Source organism: Acinonyx jubatus, chromosome B3 (assembly GCF_027475565.1).
Source record: "Acinonyx jubatus isolate Ajub_Pintada_27869175 chromosome B3, VMU_Ajub_asm_v1.0, whole genome shotgun sequence".
In the NCBI taxonomy this organism is placed as follows: domain Eukaryota; kingdom Metazoa; phylum Chordata; class Mammalia; order Carnivora; family Felidae; genus Acinonyx; species Acinonyx jubatus.
Genome location: NC_069386.1, coordinates 142,400,259 through 142,421,883, shown reverse-complemented (window position 1 = coordinate 142,421,883; position 21,625 = coordinate 142,400,259). Strand labels below are relative to the sequence as shown.

The window sequence follows — 21,625 nt, the reverse complement described above, 5'->3', positions numbered from 1 at the left end:
GGTGTCAGGATGGCTGTGCCCCCTATGAAGGCTCCAGTAGACATTCTGTAGCATTCTCAGCTTTTGGCTACATCACTCCAATCTCTGCTTTTGTCTTCCCGTGTCCTTCACCTCTTGGTGTTTCTCTCAACCCCACCCCCACCTCCCCTTTCCTGTAGAACACATGTGGCTGCATTTAGGGTCCACTCAGAGAATGCAGGATGAGCTCCCCCTCTTAAGGTCCTGTCTTCCTCATATTTGTTGCCATATAAGGTAACATTCACAGGTCGCAGCGATCTGATGTGGCTATCTTTTGGGGTGTCATTTTTTTGGCCTCACACATCTTCCTAGCGGGTATGGAGTTGTATCTCAATGTGGTTTTGGTTTGGATTTTTCTGACGGCTGGTGGTGTTGAGCATCTTTTCATGTGCTTCTTAGCCACTTGGATATTTTCTCTGGAGCAATGTCCATACAGATCCTTTGCCCAATCAAAAAAAAATTTTTTTTAATTTTTTTCATGATTTTTTAAAATGTATTTTTCAGTGAGAGATAGAGAGAGATAGAGAGAGACAGATCATGAGCTGGGGAGGGGCAGAGAGAGAGGGAGACACTGAATCCAAAGCAGGCTCCAGGCTTCTGAGCTGTCAGCACAGACCCTGACATGGGCTTGAACTCGTGAACCATGAGATCACAACCTGGGCTGCAGTCAGACGCACAAGTGACTGAGCCACCCAGGTGCCCCTAAAAATTTTTTTGTAATGTGTATGTATGTATGTATGTATGTATGTATGTATGTATGTATGTTTATTTATTTTTGAAGGAGAGAGAGACAGAGTGTGAGCGGGGAAGGGGCAGAGAGAGAGGGAGACACAGAATCCGAAGCAGGCTCCAGGTTCTGAGCTGTCAGCACAGAGCCCGATGCAGGGCTCAAGCTCATAAACTGTGAGATCACGACCTCAGCTGAAGTCCACTGCTTAGCCCATTGAGCCACCCAGGGGCCCCTGCCCAATTTTTAATTTAGCTATTTCTCTTTTTATTATTGAATTGTAAGAGTTCTTTATATAGCAGTAACATCAGGGAAGACGGAGTAGGAAAAGCCAGGAATCTGTGTCCCCACCTAGACAACAATTGTACTGTCAGCGTCATCTGTTGTAACTACTTTGAAGCTCTGGGGTCTATTGGAAGACCCATTTTCCGGGGGAAGTCTTGGGTGGTGAGCCCTGATTACTTTTGGATGATTTGATCTCTTAGGATGATAATAGCTACCCATCCCCCAGTGTCCCTTTGCCCGATAGCAGGGAGCCATGCCCATGTCCTTATACTGGCTTGTGGGAGCCCAGGTGGGCAATAAGGACACTCTTCTCCAAATATCAGGAATCTGTGTCCTGATCATGGATCACTGCTTGTGACCACAGGAGTGCAGACACAGAGGTGGCTCCCAGGGCTAGACCCACCAGCTAAAGTGACTTCCAGGGAATTTAAAGATACAGATTCTGTTTTAATTTTTTTGGTTTTGATTTTTAGCCTTCATTTCCTCCTTTTCCGCTTTTGGGAGCCAGATAATTAAGAATCAGACATTCAAAAGCAACCACATATACAGGGGAATTTGGAAAAGTCACTGCATATGCCCAAGAAAAAACCTGAGAAGACCTTAAGTTTACACCTCAGGCTGATCCTCACCACAAAAATACCCTACAATAATTATTTTTAAAATGCTGGGAAGGAAGATAATCTGATTTCCAGAGTTACCACACTGTAAAATTCAAACATTCAGTTTTCAACGACAACAACAATGAACCACAACAGATGTAAAAATACAGGGAAGTCTGGCCTACTCAAAGACAGAAGCCTAGTCATCTAAGGAAGAGCCCAAGGTGGACTTGCTAGAAAGACTTGAAAACAACTGTCTTAAAGATAATTCAAAGAGCAGGGTGCCTGGGTGGCTCAGTCAGTTGAGCATCCGACTTTTGATTTTGGCTCAGGTCCTGGTCTCGGTGCTCGTAGGGTTGAATGCTGCGTCTGGCTCTGCAGTGGCAGCACAGAGCCTGCTTGGGATTCTCTCTCCTCTCTCTCTCTCTCTCTCTCTCTCTCTCTCTCTTTCTGCCCCTCCTCCACTCACATGCACTTGGTCTCTCTCTCTCTCAAAATAAATAAAAATAAACTAAAAAAAAAAAAGATAATTTGGGGCGGCTGGGTGGCTCAGTTGGTTAAGCGCCCAACTTTGGTTCAGGTCATTCTCTCACAGTTTGTGGGTTTGAGCCCCAAGGTGGTCTCTGTGCTGACAGCTCAGAGCCTGTAGCCTGCTTCAGATTCTGTGTTTCCGCCCCCCCTCTTAAAAATTAATAGACATTTTTTAAAAAGATAATTCAAAGGAGTACATGGACAGAGTCAAGGAATGATATATTAACAAATTGGAAATATCCATGAATTGATGGAAAACATGAAAAGAATCAAAAGGAAATTCTGGATCTGAAAAGTATAATAACTTAAAAGAAAGAATTTGGTAGAGGGATTCAAAAGTGAATTTGAGCAAGCAGAAGAAAGAATCAACAAACATGAAGATAGGATAATGGAAATTACTCAGTCTGAGAAGCAGAAAGAAAAAGTTCGAAGAAAAGTGAGCAGAACCTAAAGGACCAACATATGCACTGTAGGCTCTCAGAAGGACGAGAGAGGGGGTGGGCAAAGAGATTAATTGAAGAAATCATGGTGACAACTTCTCAACTTTGATGGCAGACATGAATGGAAACACTCAAAACACTCTCACCAAGACGCATTATAATAAAAATTTCAAAACACAAGGGCAAAGAGAATCTTGAAAGCAACAAGAGAGAAGCAAGTCGTCATAGGCAGGGATTCCCAACAAGATTATTGGCAAAATTACCAAAAATCTTGGAGGCCAGGGGCACCTGGGTGGCTCAGTCAGTTGAGCATCCGACTCTTGATTTTGGCTCAGGTCATGATCTCACCGTCATGGAGCCCTGTGTTGGGCTCTGTACTGAGTGTGGAGCTTGCTTAAGATTCTCTCTCCATCTCTCTCTCTCTCTCTGCTCCTTCCCTTCTTTTTCTCTCTGCCTCCAAAAACAAACACAAACAAACAAACAACCCTTGGAAGCCAGAGGGCAATGAGTTGATATATTTAAAGTGCTAAAGGAAAAAAAAAAAAAAACTGTGAAGCAAGAATCCTATATCTGGGAAAACTGTCCTCCAAAAATGAAGGAGAAATTAAAATACTCCTTGATTGGGGCGCCTGGGTGGCGCAGTCGGTTAGGCGTCCGACTTCAGCCAGGTCACGATCTCGCGGTCCGTGAGTTCGAGCCCCGCGTCAGGCTCTGGGCTGATGGCTCGGAGCCTGGAGCCTGTTTCCGATTCTGTGTCTCCCTCTCTCTCTGCCCCTCCCCCGTTCATGCTCTGTCTCTCTCTGTCCCAAAAATAAATAAAAAACGTTGAAAAAAAAATTAAAAAAAAATACTCCTTGATTTAAAAAACAAAAACAAAAACAAAACCTGAGGAAGTTTATTACCATGAGACCAGCTCTACAAGAAATGGTGAAGGGAGGGGCACCTGGGTGGCTCAGTTGGTTAAGCATGCAAGTTCAGCTCAGGTCATGATCTCATGGTTCATGAGTTTGAGCCCCATGTCAGGCTCTGTGCTGACAGCTCATAGCCTGGAGCTGTTTTGGAATCTATGTCTCCTTCTCTCTCTGCCCCTTCCCCCTGCTTGTGCGCTCTCTCTCTCTAAAACATAAAATACACATTTTTTAAAAATTAATTTTTTTTAACGTTTATTTTTTTTTTGAGACAGAGAGAGACAGAGCATGAACGGGGCAGGGGCAGAGAGAGGGAGACACAGAATCCGAAACAGGCTCCAGGCTCTGAGCTGTCAGCACAGAGCCCGACATGGGGCTTGAACCCATGAACTGTGAGATCATGACCTGAGCTGAAGTCAGACGCTTAACCGACTGAGCCACTCAGGCGCCCCTGGAATATAATCCTAAATAACTACTTGCTTTGGATAATATTGACATCTTAACAATATTAATTCTTCTAATCCATAAACATGGAATGTGTTTCCATTTATTTTTGTCTTTAATTTCTGTCAGCAATATTTTGTAGTTTTCGTTGTACACGTCTTTCATCTCCTTGGTTAACTCCTAAGCATTTTATTCTTTTGGATGCTATTGTAAATGGAATTGTGTTCTTTATTTCCTTTTCACATTCTTCATTGTTAATGTATAGAAACTATATTGTTGAGATTTTTTTTCACTAAATTATTTAATTTTTTCCATTTTATTTAACCTAAAAAAAAGTTCACCCATTTTTCCCCACCCCATCTCTAGCAACTACTGTTATCTGTATCTATTAGATTTTTTAAAGATTATATATATAAGAGAGATCATATGGTATTTGTCTTCCTCTGACTTATTCCACTTCACATAATGCCCTTGTGATCCACCCATGTTGTCATAAATGGCAAGATTTTTGGGCGCCTGGGTGGCTCAGTCAGTTAAGCATCCAACTTGATCTCAGGTCATGATCTCACGGTTCATGAGTTTAAGCCCTGCATCCGACTCTATGCTGACAGCTCAGAGCCTGGAGCCTGCTTCAGATTCTGTGTCTCCCTCTCTCTCTGCCCATCCCCAGCTCGCACTCTGTCTTTCTCTCTCTCAACGATAAACATTAAAAAAATTAAAAAATAAATAGCAAGATTTTCTTTTTTATAGCTAAATTGTCCATTGCTTATATCTATACCATAATTTCTTTATTCATTCATCCATTGATGTATACTTAACATTGTTTCCACGTCTTGGCTATTGTAAATAATGCTGCAATAAACATGGGAGTGCATATGTCTTTTCAAGTTAGTGTTCTTGTTTTCTTCAGATAAATACCTAGAAGTGGAATTGCTGAATTGTATGGTAGTTCTGATTTTACTCTTTGAGGAACCTCCATACTGTTTTCTGTAGTGGCTCCACCAATTTACATTCCCCTTGACAGTGTATAAGGGTTCCCTTTTCTCCACATCCTCACCAACACTTTTTATTTCTTACCTTTTTGATAATCACCATTCTAACAGGTGTGAAGTGATACCTCATTGTGGTTTTGATTTGCATTTCCCTGATGATTCGTCATATTGAGCATCTTTTTATGCACCTGTTATCCATCTGTATGTCTGCTTTATAGAAAATGTCTAGTCAATCTTTAATAGGATTATTTGTGGGTTATTTTTGTTATAAAATTGTATGAGTTCTTTATATATTTTGCATATTAGTCATTTACAAGATACATGATTTGGAAATATTTTCTTCCATTCAGTATGTTGTCTTAAAGAATTTTTAAAAATGTTTTATTGTTTTTGAGAGAGAGAGAGAGAGAGAGACAGAGAGAGCAGGGGAGGGGCAGAGAGAGAGGAGACACAGAACTGGAAGCAGGGTCCAGACTCTGAGCTGTCAGCACAGAGCCCGACGTGAGGCTCAAACGCGCAAACTGTAAGATCAGGACCTGAGCCAAAGTCGGACACTTAACCGACTGAGCCACCCAGGTGCCCCAGTAGGTTTTTCTTTTCATTTTGTTGACAGTTTCCTTTGCTGTGAGGAAGCTTTTAGTTTGATGCAGTTCCACTTGTTAATTTTGCTTTTGTTGATTTTGCTTTTCATGTCAGATTAAAAAATGATTTAAAAATATATCATCAAAATCCATGTAAAAGAGGTAACTTTTCTTCCAGGAGGTTTATGGCTTCAGGTATTATGTTCAAGTATTTAATCTATTTTGAGTTAACTCTTGTGTATGGTGTGAGATAGTGGTCCAGTTTCATTCTTTTCCATGTGGCTGTCTGATTTTCCCAATACCATTTATTGAAGAGACCGTCCTTCCTCCATTGTATATTATTGGTCTTTTGTTGTAAATTAATTGACCATATATGTGTGGGTTTATTTCTCAGCTTTCTATCCTGTTGCATTGATCTGTATGTCTGTTTTTACGCCAGTACCATACTATTTTAATTACTACCACTTCATAATATAACTCGAAGTCTGGAATTGTGAAACCTCCAGTCTTGTTTTTCTTTTTCAAGATTGTTCTGGCTATTTGAGGTATTTTGTGGTTCGGTACAATTTTTAGGATTGTTTGTTCTGGTTCTGTGAAAAATGATGTTGCTATTTTGACAGGGAGTGCATTAAATCTGTAGATTGCTTTGGGTAGTATAGGCATTTTAACAACATTTTTCTTCTAATCCATGAGCATGGAATGTCTTTCCATTTCTTTGCATTGTCTTGAATTTCTTCAGAGTACAAATCTTTCACCTCTCTTGTGAAGTTTATTCCTAACTATTTTACTGTTTTTGGTGCAACTGTAAATAGGATTGTTTTAATTTCACTTTCTGCTGCTTCATCATTAATGTATACAAATGCAACAGATTTCTGTACATTGACCATGTATCCTGCAACTTTACTGAATTCACTTCTCAGTTCTAGTGTGTGTGTGTGTGTGTGTGTGGTTGGTTTTTTTTTTGTTTGGTTGGTTGGTTGGTTGGTTTTTTTTGGTGGAGTCTTTAGGGTTTTCTGAAAATAGCAAGAGTTTTACTTCTTCCTTATTCTTCCTTACCAATTTGGATGCCTTTTCTTTATGCTGCTTAATTGTTGTGGCCAGGACTTCCAGTATTACGTTGAATAAAACTGGTGAGAGGGGACATCCTTGTCTTCTTTCTGACCTTAGGGGGAAAGCTCTCAGCTTTTCAAAATTGAGTATGATGTTAGCTGTGGGTTTTTCATATAAGGCCTTTATTATGTTGAGATATGTTCCCTCTAAACCTACTTTATTGAGGGTTTTTGTCACGAATGGATGTTGTACTTTGTCAAATGCTTTTACTGCATCTATTGAAATGATCATATTCTTTCCCTTCTTCATGTGACATACCATTGATTTTTTGCAAATATTGAATGACACTTGCATCCTAGGGATGCACACTTAATCGTGGTGTAGGATTTTTTTTTTTAATGTATTGTTGAATTTGGCTTGCTTATTTTGTTAGGAATTTTTGCATCTATATTCATGAGAGATATTGGCCTGTAATCCTTTTTTTTTTTTTTTCCTTTTTGTGGTGTCTTTATCTGGGTTTGCTATCAGGGTGATACTGGCCTCATAGAATGAATTTGGAAGTTTCCCTTTCTCTTCTATTTTTTGGAATAGTTTGAGAAGAAAAAGTATTAACTCTTCTTTAAACTTCTGGTAGAATTTGTCTGTGAAGCTGTCTGGTACTGGACTTTTTGTTTTTTGGGAATTTTTGATTACTGATTCAATTTCATTGCTGGTAATTGGTCTGTTCAAATTTTCTATTTCTTCTTGCTTTTGTTTTAGAGGGTGTATGTTTCTAGGAATTTATCCATTTCTTCTAAGTTATCCCATTTGTTGGCATATACGTTTTATTTTCATAATATTGTTACAATTATTTTGTGTTTCTGTGGTGTTGATTGTTATTTCTCCTCTTGCACTGGTGATTTTTTAAAAAAAATTTTTAACATTTATTTCTGAGAGACAGACAGAGCACCAGTGGGGGAGGGACAGAGAGAGAGGGAGACACAGAATCTAAAGCAGGCTCCAGGCTCTGAGCTGTCAGCACAGAGCCCGACATGGGGCTCAAACTCATGAGTGGTAAGATCATGACCTGAGTGGAAGTCAGACACTTAACCGACTGAGCCACCCAGGCACCCCTTTCACTGGTGATTTTAACTGCATTGTCTCTCTTTCTCTCTCTCCTGGTTTCATTTATTTATTTATTTGTTTGTTTGTTTATTTATTTATTTATAGTTTTTATATCATTTATTTCTGCTCTAATCTTATATTATTTCCTTCCTTTTGCAGGGTTTGGGTTTTGTTTGTTTTTTCTTTAGCTCCTTTGGGTGTAAGATTAGGTTGTTTGTGGTTTTTCTTGCTTCTTGAGGTGGGCCCATGATGCTACGAACTTCCCTCTTAGAACCACTTTTGCTGCATCCCGAAGATTTAGGATGTTGTGTTTTCATTTTCATCTGTTTCCATGTAATTTACTTATTTATTTATTTTGATTTATTGGCTGACCCATTCACTGTTTAGTAGCATGTTATTTAAACTCCATGTATTTGTGGTCTTTTCAGATTTTTTTCTTTTTCTAGTTTCATAGCGTTGTGGTCAGAAAAGATGCATGGTGTAACTTAGATTTTTTTTTTGAATTTGTTGAGACTTGTTTTGTGGTCTAATATGTGATCTGTTCTGGAGAATGTTCCATGTGTACTTGAAAAGAATGTGTATTCTGCTGTTTTATGATGGAATGCTCTGAATATGTCTGTTACATCCATCTGTCCAGTGTGTCATTCAAAGCCACTGTTTTCTTGTTGATTTTATGTTTGGATGATGTAAGTGGAGTGTTAATGTCCCCTACTATTATTTTATTACTATAAATTAATTCCTTTATGTTTGGTATTAACTGTTTTATGTATTTGGGTATTTCCATGTTGGGTGAATAAATATTTACAATTATTATACCCTCTTGTTAGATTGTCCCCTTTATTAATAAATAGTGTCCTTCTTTGTCTCTTGTTACATTCATTATTTTACAATCTATTTGTTCCAATATAAGACTTGCTATCCTAGCTTTCTTCTGGCATCCATTTGCATAATGAATGTTTCTCCATGCCCTCACTTTTTTTTTTTATTAGTATTTTATTTATACTTTTGGAGAAGATCTACAGTTTCACAAGAAACACTGATTTTTCTCAAACAATGGAAACATATAAAAAATCTATTGTCTAAGAAGAATAAAACAAGTCTCTTCAGTAAGTACTGGGATAATTCAGAATGGAGGAATCAGTGAAGCCAACGTTACATGCAGTAAGTTCAGATTTATCCAGTTTTAGGGATAACAGAAATGTCTTTCTGTCTAGTTCTGTACGGTTCCAAATGAACCATCTCAGCCTAAAACTAGTAACAAGCTGACAGACAAAGCCTCTGGGATCCCATCTAGTTTGAACAAGGAGTGAGTGGCTCACTCTCCAGACGGCTGCATCTGTTTACAGAACTCATTGAACTCTTGCTGCTCAGGTTCTGTCATGACTCTGTTAAGGTCATAGATCTCTGCTCTTTGTCTTTGCTTCAGCTCCTGCTGGGCTGATTTCTGCTTGGCCTTCTCAACTTTGCTGACAGGTTGTTTAACTTTGGAATTTTCTTTACACATAGGTGGATCCATGACTTGGGTTCTGAACACTTCTTAGCTCTGACGTCCAGGCCTGGAGTCATGAGCCTGCTGTGCCTCTGATTGTGTGGGGCTCCATCCCTTCACTTTCAATCTGCAGATGTCTTTCAGTCTGAAATGAGTCTCTTGTACACAGCATATAGATGGGTCTTTTTTTGGGGTCTTGTTATTATTATTTTTTTAATCCACTCTGTTGTCCTGTGTCTTTTGAATGAAGCATTTAGTGCATTTACATTCAAAGTAATTATTGATAGATATGTATTTATTGGCATTTTGTTACTTGCTTCATGGTTGTTTTTGTAGTTCTTTGTTCCTTTCTTCCCTGGCTCTCTTATGATTAGTCAGCTTTTTTTTTAGTGATATACTTGGATTCTTTTCTCTTTATTCTTTGCATATCTATTACTGACTTTGGATTTATGGTTACCATTAGGGTTGTGTATAACATCTTCTGTCTATATCAGTTTGATGGTTGTGTTAGCTTGAGCTCATTCTTTACTCCTCTCCCCACCACCTTTTAGGTATATGTTGTCATATTTTATATCCTTTTATTTTATGAATCTCTTGACTGATTTTTACAGAAATACTTATTTTTACTGCCTTTGTTTTTTTACTTTTCATGCTCTCACTTATGGTCTTTCCTTTCCACTCAAAGAGTCCCCTTTAATATTTCCTGTAGGGCTGGTTTAGTGGTCATGAACTCCTTTGGTTTTTGTTTGAGAAATTCTATCTCTCCTTCTATTCTGAATAGTAGCCTTGATGGAGAAAGTATTCTTGGCTGAAATTTTTTCCCTTTCACCTCTTTGAATATATCATGCCACTCCTTTCTAGCCCGTAATGTTTCTGCTGAAAAACCCACTGATAGCCTTATGGAGTTTCCTTTGTATGTAACTGTCTTTTTCTCACTTGGTGCTTTAAAATTTTTTATCACTGCTTTTTTTTTTTTTTTTTTTTGTCATTTTAATTACTGTATGTCTTGGTGTGGACCTCCTTGGGTTGAATTCTGGGGGATCTCTGTGCCTCCTTGATCTGGATCTCCATTTCCTTTCCCAGATTAGGGGAGTTTTCAGCTATTATTTCTTCAGATAAGTTTTCTATCCCATTTTCTCTCTGTTCTTCTTCTGAGATCCCTATAATACAAATGTTATTATACCTGGTGGAGTCACTAAGTTCCCTAAGACTATTCTCAATTTGTGTAATTTTCTTTCCTCTCCTTTTTTCAGCTTGGTTGCTTTCTAGTCTGTTGTCTTCAAGGTCGTTAATTCATTCCTCTCCTTCATCTAGACTGCTATTTATTCCATCAAATGTATTTTTAATTTCATTTATTGTGTTCTTGATCTCTGATTGGTTTTTTTTTAATCTCTGTGTTAAGGATCTCACTGATGTCCTCTACTATCTTCTCAAGTCCAGTGAGTATCTTTATGATCATTACTTTAAATTTTCTATCAAGTGTATCTCTTATATCCATTTAGGTCTCTTGCTGTGGTTTGGCCCTGTTATTTCATTTGAGACATATTTCTCCGTCGCCTCATTTTGTCTAACTCCGTGTCTGTTTTTGTGTTAGGAGAGTCGGCTACTTCTCTTGCTCTTGATAATAGCTTTACGAAGAAAAGTTCTTGTAGTGCCTTGCATTGCAGTGTCTCCCTGTTCCCCCGGGCCTGGTGCTTCAAGGAGTGTCTCCTATGTGTTGTGTATGCTCTGCTATTGAATCTTGGCCTCTTTTTTCTTCTGTCCAATTGTCTGCAGAGGCTCTCTTTGCCTATTGTGTGTAGTGCTTGGTCCCCAATAGGGGTGGGGTATGCTTTAACAAGGTGTGCAGTGGTCTGCTCGCAAAATGTGATCTACTCCCACAACCACCAGAACTGAGGTCCACAAAATGTGCAGGTCAGGAGATGTGGTGTTGGCAGAGTTTGTGACTGTCCTCTGGGGAAGGGGGCCTGCAGTGCTGGAACTAAGGCGAGCATGACTGGGAAGGGCAGATCCGCTGAAGCTCAGGGGGTACATGGGACTTGGTGTAAGCAAGTTAGGTAACACGTGTTGATGCTGCACTAGTTCCCACAGATGGCTGTTGTTTATGGTGAGGGGTGGGGGAAGGGAAGTGGCACCTGCCAGCTCCTTTGTTTCTGAAGCGGTCTCTCTATGATCCCTGTCTCTTAGGGCTACACTCCAGGTTGAGCAAATTACTGTCTCTCCTGTCTGCCCCTGGCGTTTTTCAAACTGCTGGTTGTACACTGTATCTGCACAGGCTGTTTGTTATGCTGTCTCTTTAAGGGTAGGGACTCCACTTCCTAACACCCTCTGAGCTCTCCCAGAGCTGAGTTCACCAATTTTTAAAATTCCAGGGTTTAAGTCCCAATGGTTGTAAGAACTCAATGAAATTTGGCCCCTCTCTCAAAGACAAATGTTATGGGGATTCATCCTCCCCATTTCTGGGTTTCCTGATGTGAAACTCTGTTTTTCACCCTTTTCTACCACCAGCTCCCTCCCCACCATGGACCAGTACAGTCCATTCACTCTCAGACTGTGTCTTCACTCTTCCTACTTTTCTCCATGTGCCCTCTCCTCTACCTTTAGTTGTGGAGTTTGTTCTGCCAGTCTCCAGATCATTTTTTGGACTATTTATACCAATATGAGTGTTATCTAGTTGTATCTGTGGAATGGGGCAAACTTAGGGTCCCCCTACTCTGCTATCTAATTACTATAGCTTTGTAATATAGTTTGAAGTCAGGGAGTGTGATGCCTCCAGCTTTGTTGTTCTTTCTCAATATTGCCTTGGCTATTTGAGATTTTTTGTGTTCTATACAAGTTTTAGGTTTGTTCTGTTTCTTTGAAAAACGCCATTGAAATTTTGATAGAGATTGCATTCATCTGTATATTGCTTTTGGTGGTATAAACATAACAATATTCTTCCATTCCATAAGAATAGGATATCTTTCCATTTACTTGTATTTTCTCCAATTTCTTTTAATGTCTTGTAGTTTTTCTTTTTTTTAACTTTAGAGAGAGAGTGGGGGAGAGGGGCGGAGGCGTGGGGGGAGGGGGGAGAGAGAGAGAGAGAGAGCGAGAGAGCGAGAGAGAGAGAATATCTTAGGCAGGCTCCACACTCAGGACAGAGCCCAATACAGGGCTCAATCCCTCAACCCTAGGATCCTGACCTGAGCCAAAATCAAGTCAGATGCTCAACCAAGCCACCCAGGCGCTCCTTGTAGTTTTTAATATACAGGTCTTTCACTTCCTTAGTTACATTTATTCCTAGGTATTTTATTCTCTTTGATGCAATTGTAAATGGGATTGTTTTCTTAATTTTTTTGATAGTTTGTTACTAGCATACAGAAATGCAAACAATTTTTGTATAATGATTTTGTATCCAACTTTACTGAATTTATTAGCTCTAATAGTTTTTTGATAAAAATTTTAGGGTTTTCTATATATACTATCATGTCATCTACAAATAGTGGCAATTTTAGTTTTTCCTTTCCAATATGGATGCCTTTTCTTACCTAATTGCTCTAGCTAGGAATTCCAATACTATAGTGAATCAAAGTGGCAAGAGTGGGCATCCTTGTCTTGTTCCTAATCTTACCATGTTTGGTGCATGGAGTATGATGTTAGCTGTAGGTTTGTCATACATGGCCTTTATTATGTCAAGATATATTCCCTCTATACTTGCTTTTTTGAGTTTTATCAAAAGTGGATATTGAATTTTGTCAAATGTTTTTTCTGCATTGAGATGATTATATGATTATTTCTTCTGTTGAGGTGCTGTATCAATTGACCAATTAGTGGATGTTGAACCCTGGGTCCTTGCATCCCTGGAATAAATCCCACTTGATCATGGTGTATGATCATTTTAATGTATTTTTCAATTCAGTTTGCTAATATTTTGTTGATAATTTTTGCATCTGTATTTGTTAAGAGATATTGGCCTGTAATTTTTTCTTGTGGCATCCTTGTCTGGTTTTGGTATCAGGGTAATGCTGGCTTCATAAAGTGTTTTGAAGAGTTCCCTCTTCTATTTTTTAGAAGATTTTGAGAATGATTGAGATTAATTCTTCTTTGAATGTTTGATAGAATTCACCAGTGAGACCATCTAGTCCTGGACTTTTGTTTGGAGGTTTTTGATTACTGATTCAATCTCCTTACTAGTAATCAGTCTGTTCAGATTTTCTGTTTCATTACAATTGGTAGGTTGCATGTTTCTAGAAACCTACAATTGGTAGGTTGCATGTTTCTGGAAACGTATCCATTTCTTCTAGGTTGTCTAATTTGTTGGCATATGATTGTTCACAATAGTCTCTTATGACCCTTTGTATTTCTATGGTATCAGTTTTTATTTGTAATTTTTTGAAACGTTTACTTATTTCTGAGACAGAGAGAGACAGAGCATGAGTGGAGGAGGGCTAGAGAGAGGGAGACACAGAATCCGAAGCAGGTTCCAGGCTCTGAGCTGTTAGCACAAAGCCCGACGCGGGGCTCGAACTCACAGACCGCGAGATCACGACCTGAGCCGAAGTCGGACGCTCAACCGACTGAGCCACCCAGGTGCCCCGTTTTTTTTGTTGTTGTTTTTTTTTAAGTTCATTTATTTTCCTAAGTTCATTTATTTTGATGGAGAGAATGAGCAGGGGAGGGGCCTAGAGGGAGAGATAGAGAATCCCAAGCAGATTCCACACTGTCAGTACAGAGCCCAATGTGGAGCTCAATCTCACGATGATATCATGACGTGAGCAGAAATCAAGAGTCTCATGCTTAACTGGCTGAGTCACCCAGGCGCCCCATCTGTGGTATTAGTTCTAGTATCTCTTTCATTTCTCATTTTATTTGAGTCCTTTTTTCTTGGTGAGTCTAGCTAAAAGCTTGTCAATGTAGTTTTATCTTTTTCAGTGAACCAGCTCTTACTTTCATTGATCTTCTTCATTGTCTTTTTAGACTCCATTTATTTATGCTTTGTTATAGCTTTCCCTCTCTTAACTTTGGGCTTCATTTGTTCTATTGAGGTGTAGATCTCAGTTGTTATGACACATTTCTTGTTTCTTGAAGCCAGCATTTATCACTATGAATTTGTCTTACAATTGCTTTTGTTGCATCCCATGAATTTTGGCATACTTGTTTTCATTTGTCTCAAGGTGTTTTTAAATTTATTTCCTCTTTGACCCATTGGTTGTTCAGTAGCTGTTTTAATCTCCACATATTTGTGAATTTTCCAGTTTTCTTCATAAAATTATATATGTGTGTGTGTGTGTGTGTGTGTGTGTGTATATATATATATATATATATATATAATGTTTATTTATTTTTGAGAGAGAGCGTAAGTGAGGGAGGGGCAGAGAGAGTGGGAGACACAGAATCCGAAGCAGGCTCCAGGCTCCAAGCTGTTAGCATAGAGCCCGACTCGGGGCTTGAACTCATCAACTGCAAGATCATGACCTGAGCCGACTGAGCCACCCAGGCACTCCTTCTTCATAAAACTGATTTCTAGTTTCATACTATTGTGTTTGGAAAAGGTGCTTGGTATTATTTCAATCCTCTTAAATTTATTAAGACTTGCTTTGTGGTCTAATATATGACCTACACTGGAAAATGCTCCATGTACACTTGTGAAGGACGTGTATGCTGTTGTCTTTGGATGGAATGCTCTGTAAACATCTAAGTCCATCTGGCCTAATATGTCATTTATGGCTAATGTTTCCTTACTGATTTTGTCTGGATGTTCTATCCATTGGTATAATGGGACAATAAAATCCCTTATTAGTGTATTGCTATTTCTTCCTTTAGGTCTTTTAATATTCATTTCATGTATTTTAGTGCTCCTCTGATGAGCACTTTATCCTTATGTAACACTGTTGTCTTTTTTTTTAGTCTTTGTTTTAAGCTCTATTTTGTTTGATACAAGTATAGTTACTCCTGCTTTCATCTGGTTTCCATTTGCATAGAATATCTTTTGGTTTATTGACTTTTCTCTATTATTTTTCTACTATTTCATTTATCTCTAGTCTATTTTTTCCTTCCTTCTGCTAGATTTGCGTTTATTTTTCTTGCTCTAGTTCCTTAAGTTGTAAAGTTGGGTTGTTGATTTGAAATCTTTGATTTTTAATGCTAAGCATGTATAGCTTAGCACTGTTTTTGCTCGGTCTCTTTGGTTTTTGTTCCTATTCATCTCAAAATATTTTCTAATTTCCCTTTGATTTCTTCTTTGATTGACTGTTTAATAGCATTTTAATTTCCACTTTTTTTCCCTAGTTCTACTCCTGTAAAAAAAATTTTTTTTTAGTGTTTATTTTTGAGACAGAGCACAAGCTGGGGAGGGCAGAGAAAGAGAGGAGGAGACACAGAATCCAAAACAGGCTCCAGGCTCTGAGCTGTCAGCACAGAGCCTGATGCAGGGCTCGAACTCATGAACTGTGAGATCATAACCGGAACCGAAGTTGGATGCCCAACCTACTGAGCCACCTAGGCACCCCTTTAGTTCTACTGCTTTAAAAAATATGTAGATTTATTTATTTATTTTGAGAGAGAAAGCATGAGCAGGGGAGGGCCAGAGAGAAAGGGAGAGAATTCCAAGCAGGCTCTGCAGTTAGTGCAGAGCCCTACATGGGGCTCAGCTCAGGTCAAGATCACGACCTGAGCTGAAATCAAGAGTTGGATTCTCAACCCACTGAGCCACCCAGGTACCCCTTAGTTTTACTTTTTAAAAAAGTTTGAGAGACAGTGCCTGAGCATGAGTGGGGGGGGCGGGGACAGAGGATTCCAAGTGGGCTCTGCACTGACAGCAGATAGCTGGATGTGGGGCTTGAGCTCATGAACCAGATCATGACCTGAGTTGAAAGCAACTCAGTCGCTTAACCAACTGAGCTACCCAAGCACTCCTCTGATCTTTTACCTATACTGAGACTTATTTTATATCCTAACGGATAGCCTATTCTAGAAAATGTCCCATGTGCACTTGAAAAGTGCGCTGCTGTTGGGTGGAATGGTCTGTAAATTTCAGTTAGATCTAGTTGGTTATTTCCTTACTTTGGTTGGTCATTCTATCATTGAGAGTGGGGTGTTAAAGTCTCCATCTGCTACCGTAGAACTCTACCTTCAATTCTTTGTTTTCCCTTCACATAGATTTTTATTTATTTTGAGAGTGAGTGAGCGAGCTGGGGAAGGGCAGAAAAGGAGAGAGAATCCCAAGCAGGCTCCACATTTGTCAGTGCAGAGCCCCAGATGGGGCTCAATCTCATGACGGTGCAACAGGAGATCACAACCAATCTGAGCTGAAATCAAGAGTCAGACACTTAACCAAATGAGCCACCTGCACACCCCTTCCTTCATAAATTTTCCTGGTATTAGTTGTGCCAATGTTTATAATTGTTCTTTTTGCTGTATTGACACTTTTATTAATATATAATGTCCTTTTTTCTTTTATAACCTTTATTGTTTTAAAATCTATTGTCTGATATCAGCATGATCATCCCCTATCTCTATGGGTTACTATCTGCATGGAGTATCTTTTGCCATTCTTTCACTTTCAATCTATTTGGGCTTGGATCTTGAGTCTCTTTATAGCACGTAGTTGCCATCATGTTTTTATTCTGCCAATCCCTCTTTTGATTAGAATTTAACCCATTTACGTTTAAATTAATACTGGTAAGGACAATTTTGTCATTGTGCCGTTTTCTGTATACCTTAAAGCTCTATTGTCCCTCATTTCCTGCATTACTGTAATCTTTTGTGTTTAGGTGATATTTGTGGTTAAATGTTTAAATTATTTTCTCATTTTCTGTTGTACATATTCTATGTATTTTTTTGAGGTTGCCACAGAGATTACATTTAACGTCCTAAAGTTGTAACATTCTAATTTGAATTAATACCAGCTTAAATTCACTAATTTACAAAGACTGTTTCTCTCCCTACCCCGTCAATTAACAACTGTCACAAAACTACATCTTTATGCAAAGTAGTGTCCAAAAACAAAGTAATAATGCTTTAAAATTCATTAGTTTCTTCAATTATGTAGAAAACAGGGGCACCTGACTGGCTTGGTCGGTCAAATGACTGACTCTTGATCTTGGCTCAGGACACGATCTCATGGATTCCTGGGTTCAAGCCCCATGTCGGGATCCAGGGATCCGTACTGATAGCACAGAGCCTGCTTGGGATTCTCTCTTTCAAAATAAATGGACTTAAAAAAATTATGCAGGAAATAAAAATTGGAGTTAGAAAACAAAGTTACAGTAATACTAGTTGTTTATTTTTTTGAGAGTGCAAGTGGGGGAAGGGCAGAGAGGGAGGGACAGAAGACCTGAAGTGGGCCCTGACCCTGACAGCAGCATACCAGACTTGGGGCTTGAACTCGCCAACCAGATCATGACCTGACCAGAAGCTGGATGCTCAATTGAAGTCAGAAGTTCAACCGAGCCACTCAGGTGCCCAATTCATATTTTTTAAATCTATTCTCTTAAACCATGTAGAAAATAAAGTGGAGTTACGAGTCCAATAGTTTTTGTAATTCCCATTTACCTTATTTAAAAAAAAGATTTTTATGTCTAGTATTCTTTCACTTCACCCTACAGGCATCCCTTGAGCATTTCTTACAGGGCAAGTTTGGTGGTTAACAAACCTTCTCAGCTTTTGGTTTTCTGGGAACGTTGGATTTCTGCCCTCATTTCGTAACTACAATTTACTTTCTCTTTTAGTACTTTGAATGTATCAACCTTCTGGCCTACATTGTTTCTGATGAGACATCTTATGGAGGTGGTGGTGGAAATGATCCCTGTATCTAGGAGTCCCTGTTCTCTTGCTTTCGAGATTCTCTTGTTTTTTGAAGTTTGATTATAACATGTCTCAGTGTGGGTCCGAGTCTCTTACTTGGGACTCTGCTGAGCTTCTTAGATGTTTGAACGTCATGTCTGGTTTACCTTGGGAAAACTTCAGCCAGCATTTCTTCAAATATTGTCCCCTTCTCTTTTCCTTCTGAGACTTCCACAATGCATAGGTTGGTCCTCTTACTGGTGTTCCACAGGTCACTTAGGCTCTGTTCAATCTTCTTAGATCTGTTGGTTGTTTTGATTCAATAATTTCTTCAGTATTTTAAGCTTGCTGAATTTTTCTGCATGCCCACATCTGCCTTTGAATCCCTGTAGTGAATTTTTCATTTGTACTTTTTGGCTCCAACATTTTTTTAGGTTTCTTATCTTTAATGATATTTCTATTGTTTAGGAACTGTCTTGACTTTCTCCACATTTTCCTTTAGTTTTTTGTTCAGAAGATCTGCTATTAGGTCTTTTTCAGAGATTGTTTGATTTCTTTAACCTTGTGAATGGGACATACTTTCCTGTTTCCTATTTCTTTGTATAACTTGTAAGGTTTTTGTTGTACGGTGGATACTTGAATCTAACCAAGTGTTAACTCTGGAAATCAGATTCTTTTCCATCCCCAGGGCTTGCTGGGTTGTTACCATTTCAAATTACATGTTATGTTCAGTTATAGATGGTCTCTGTGCCAAGGGTCATCCTGAGGTATAAACTTTTTTGAGACAAAGTGTGTGTTAGCACAAGCAGGGGGCAGGAGCAGAGGATCCCCAGCAGGCTCTGTGCTGTTAGCTGGGAGCCCGAAGTGCGGGGCTTGATCACACGAACCACAAGATCATGACCTGAGCTGAAATCAAGAGTCAGATACCTAACCGAGCCACCCAGGTGTCCCCTAACGTATAAACCTCAGCTCTTTTCAGACCAAGCTTTTCCCTGAGCATGTACACTTTCTATTTTTCCCTTGTAAATTCAGTTGCTTTCATACATCAGTCTTTGTTATCTGGCAAAAAAAGGGCAAAGATGAGAAAATTGAAGGTGGCGGGGATACTCTCTCTTTACATCCCCTGTTAAGTCATGTTAGCCTGAAGAGGAGGGGCTTGCAACAATGAGGGGAGGTGCAACAATGGCCTCTCTCTGCACTCTGACCAGAAGCTGCAATCCTAGAACAGATCCCTGCTACTTGGGAGGACAGGGTCCTTTTGGCCCACCCTGGCTCCCCTATCAGATGTGAGATCTCTGTGGCAGGGCCTGTAACCTCTTCTCAGGGTACGTTCACACAAGGGCAGCGTCCACTTGCCATTTGGTTAACTGCTTAGATGAGGCAGCAAATGTCCTCAGTAGACATCCTCGGAACCTGCTAGTAATGGAGGAAATGGATTCCAGTGAAAGGCAATGTATCACAGAGGTCCCGGAGGACTCCAATCACCATCCCCTATTGTAAAGCAACCTCCGGGAGCCACATTTCAAATCCCTTGTGACACTCTGTCCTCCCTTAGCCACAGTAAACTGGAGCTGCCAACAGAGCCTACAACAGCTGCAAGTGAACAAACCTGATAGAAATGTTGAGAAGCTGTGGAGTGTATCAGACACAGCCTGACAGGAATTCACATCAGGTTTAAGAACTGAAGGAATAGAAGCTTCACGGGCGCAGGGCACCATGAGAAAGCCAAGTCACGAGGAGTACAGTTCTAGGGGACCAGGAAACTTACGGGCAGTGGACAGAAAAAGAGAAACCCAGGGACGCAGACAGGTGGGCAGCACCCTGGAGGGATGTGGTCTTGTGCAGCTGCCTGGAGCCCTGACTGCTACAATATGTCCACAACGCCAAACTGCAGCAATCTCTGGGTCCTCAGAAGTCGAGACTTGTGTGACATTCCCCATACCATTATCATGTGACTCCTTGGAAAACCATCCTCGTCTGGGCAAAGTTTTCAATCAAAACAGCTTGTAGTTACGTCTAGAAAATTTTCTTCAGTGTTGGAGGTCCCCAACCCTGCCACTAGAGAACAATCCTTGACCTAGCAGCCACAATATAAAAACTCTGTGTCCACTCAGGCCCTGACGCTCCAGGGACCTCCTGCTGGGTGTGGGCCTTTATCCAAACTCTGAATGGGAAACCTGGTCTAAGGAGGGTGAAATTCTAGCATTCATGGGTGCTCTGATTCTGCTCCCTCTGGGAAAGGGGTTTGGGCCTGCTCTCTCCAATCTGGGGCACTGGGACTCAACAGGCAAGGCTGTTTGGAGACCCCAAACTTCCCAGGATAAATAAAAGTGCATCCTTGTCTGACCAGTCTTCCACTGCTGGGTGTCAGCCATGGGACTGCCCTCCACTCCCTCCTGGACTCCCAGTGGCTTAGCTGCCCCTACAGGAGAATGCAAATAGAATTGTTCCTGCAGCCTTATAAAGCTCCAAGGGCTTGACTTTGCAGATGTCCCACTGCTTCCAGCCTCATCTGCTGCAGTCCCCTTCAGGGAAGGGCCTTCCCTTCCACATTTCTACTCATACTCATCCTCAGTGATGCTGCTTTTAATTTCAGACAGTCAAGTCCCCAGTCATTTTCTCTCTCAAGTTCTACCCCTCTCCCGTGTGTGCTTTGGTCTGGGAACTCCTCCAGGGTCGGGAACAATGCAAGCTTGCCCAAGGTCTGACGCAGGTCAGGGGCTAAAGATCTGCTGGGGTACCTGAGGGAATGGTGCCCTTCCTTTGGGAGACTGCTTCTGATGGCTCTAGTCCATTCAGTGTAAATTTCAATCAACGTCAAGCAATCTGTCATCTTGTCTTCCCTGCACAAACCATCTTAAGGAACAAAGTTTCTCCTTATCTCTGCATTAAGTCCCTCACAGTGCAACAAAGACCTGAAAGCTGGATAGGGCACAGTTCACTTAGGCAGAAATGTTGGGGTCCAGCTTGTGTGGGTATGCCACAGGACCTCAGGACAGTTCTCTACTCTCCGGGCTTATTTCTTCCTATGAGGTGCATGTTAATACCTGCGCTACCAACCCCACTGGATACTTTGGAATGACGCTTCTTCCTCCAGTTAAAAGACTGCTAGTACTAGACGTGGCCCAGCTTCACCCACTGGCCCTGAACTCCTCAGTCCTGTTCATCTTGGGCTGGGGGCTTAAATGTTGCCGGCACCAGCTTAGTGCTACCCCATGACAGTACTGATGGGAGGTGCTCCACTCACTCTGTTCGGAGAGGTGACAGACTGAGCTAGCTACTGGTTCAGGGTGCTGTCTGCAGCTGTTACAGGATCCCAGTAGGCCCAGGAACTGTCCTCAGCCATAGACTTGGCTTGGTCAGAGTACCACTGCAGAATAAATGTTGCTCGTAGTAATCACCTATGGCACACTAATGGCTGCTTAACCACAGGGCTTCCCTTCAACTGTTCAGTAGCTTAAAAATAACTTCTAGCTACCCACTGCTCTCCTCAGTCTACTCTGATCCCTGCTTCAGATGTCTGGAGATCCCAGCACACACACTACCCTTCTATCCCCTTCCTCCAGACAAGACCAGTTTTCCCTATCTGCCCCAGCCCAGCAAGAATCCCTCCACTGACATTATTAGGCTTCCATCAGAATTTTAAGTGCTGCATGGTGGAGTTACCATCTCTACTATGGAGAAGTCTCCC

General features: G+C 40.5%; 1 protein-coding gene across 1 annotated transcript; it reads right to left on the bottom strand.

The window, feature by feature from the left end:
- Positions 1-7,720: 7,720 nt before the first annotated feature.
- Positions 7,721-10,299, bottom strand: LOC128316136 (small vasohibin-binding protein-like). Its single transcript, XM_053224985.1, has one exon. The coding sequence runs from the start codon at positions 9,193-9,195 to the stop codon at positions 8,995-8,997; it is 201 nt and encodes a 66-aa protein (XP_053080960.1). The 5' UTR covers positions 9,196-10,299; the 3' UTR covers positions 7,721-8,994.
- Positions 10,300-21,625: the final 11,326 nt, after the last annotated feature.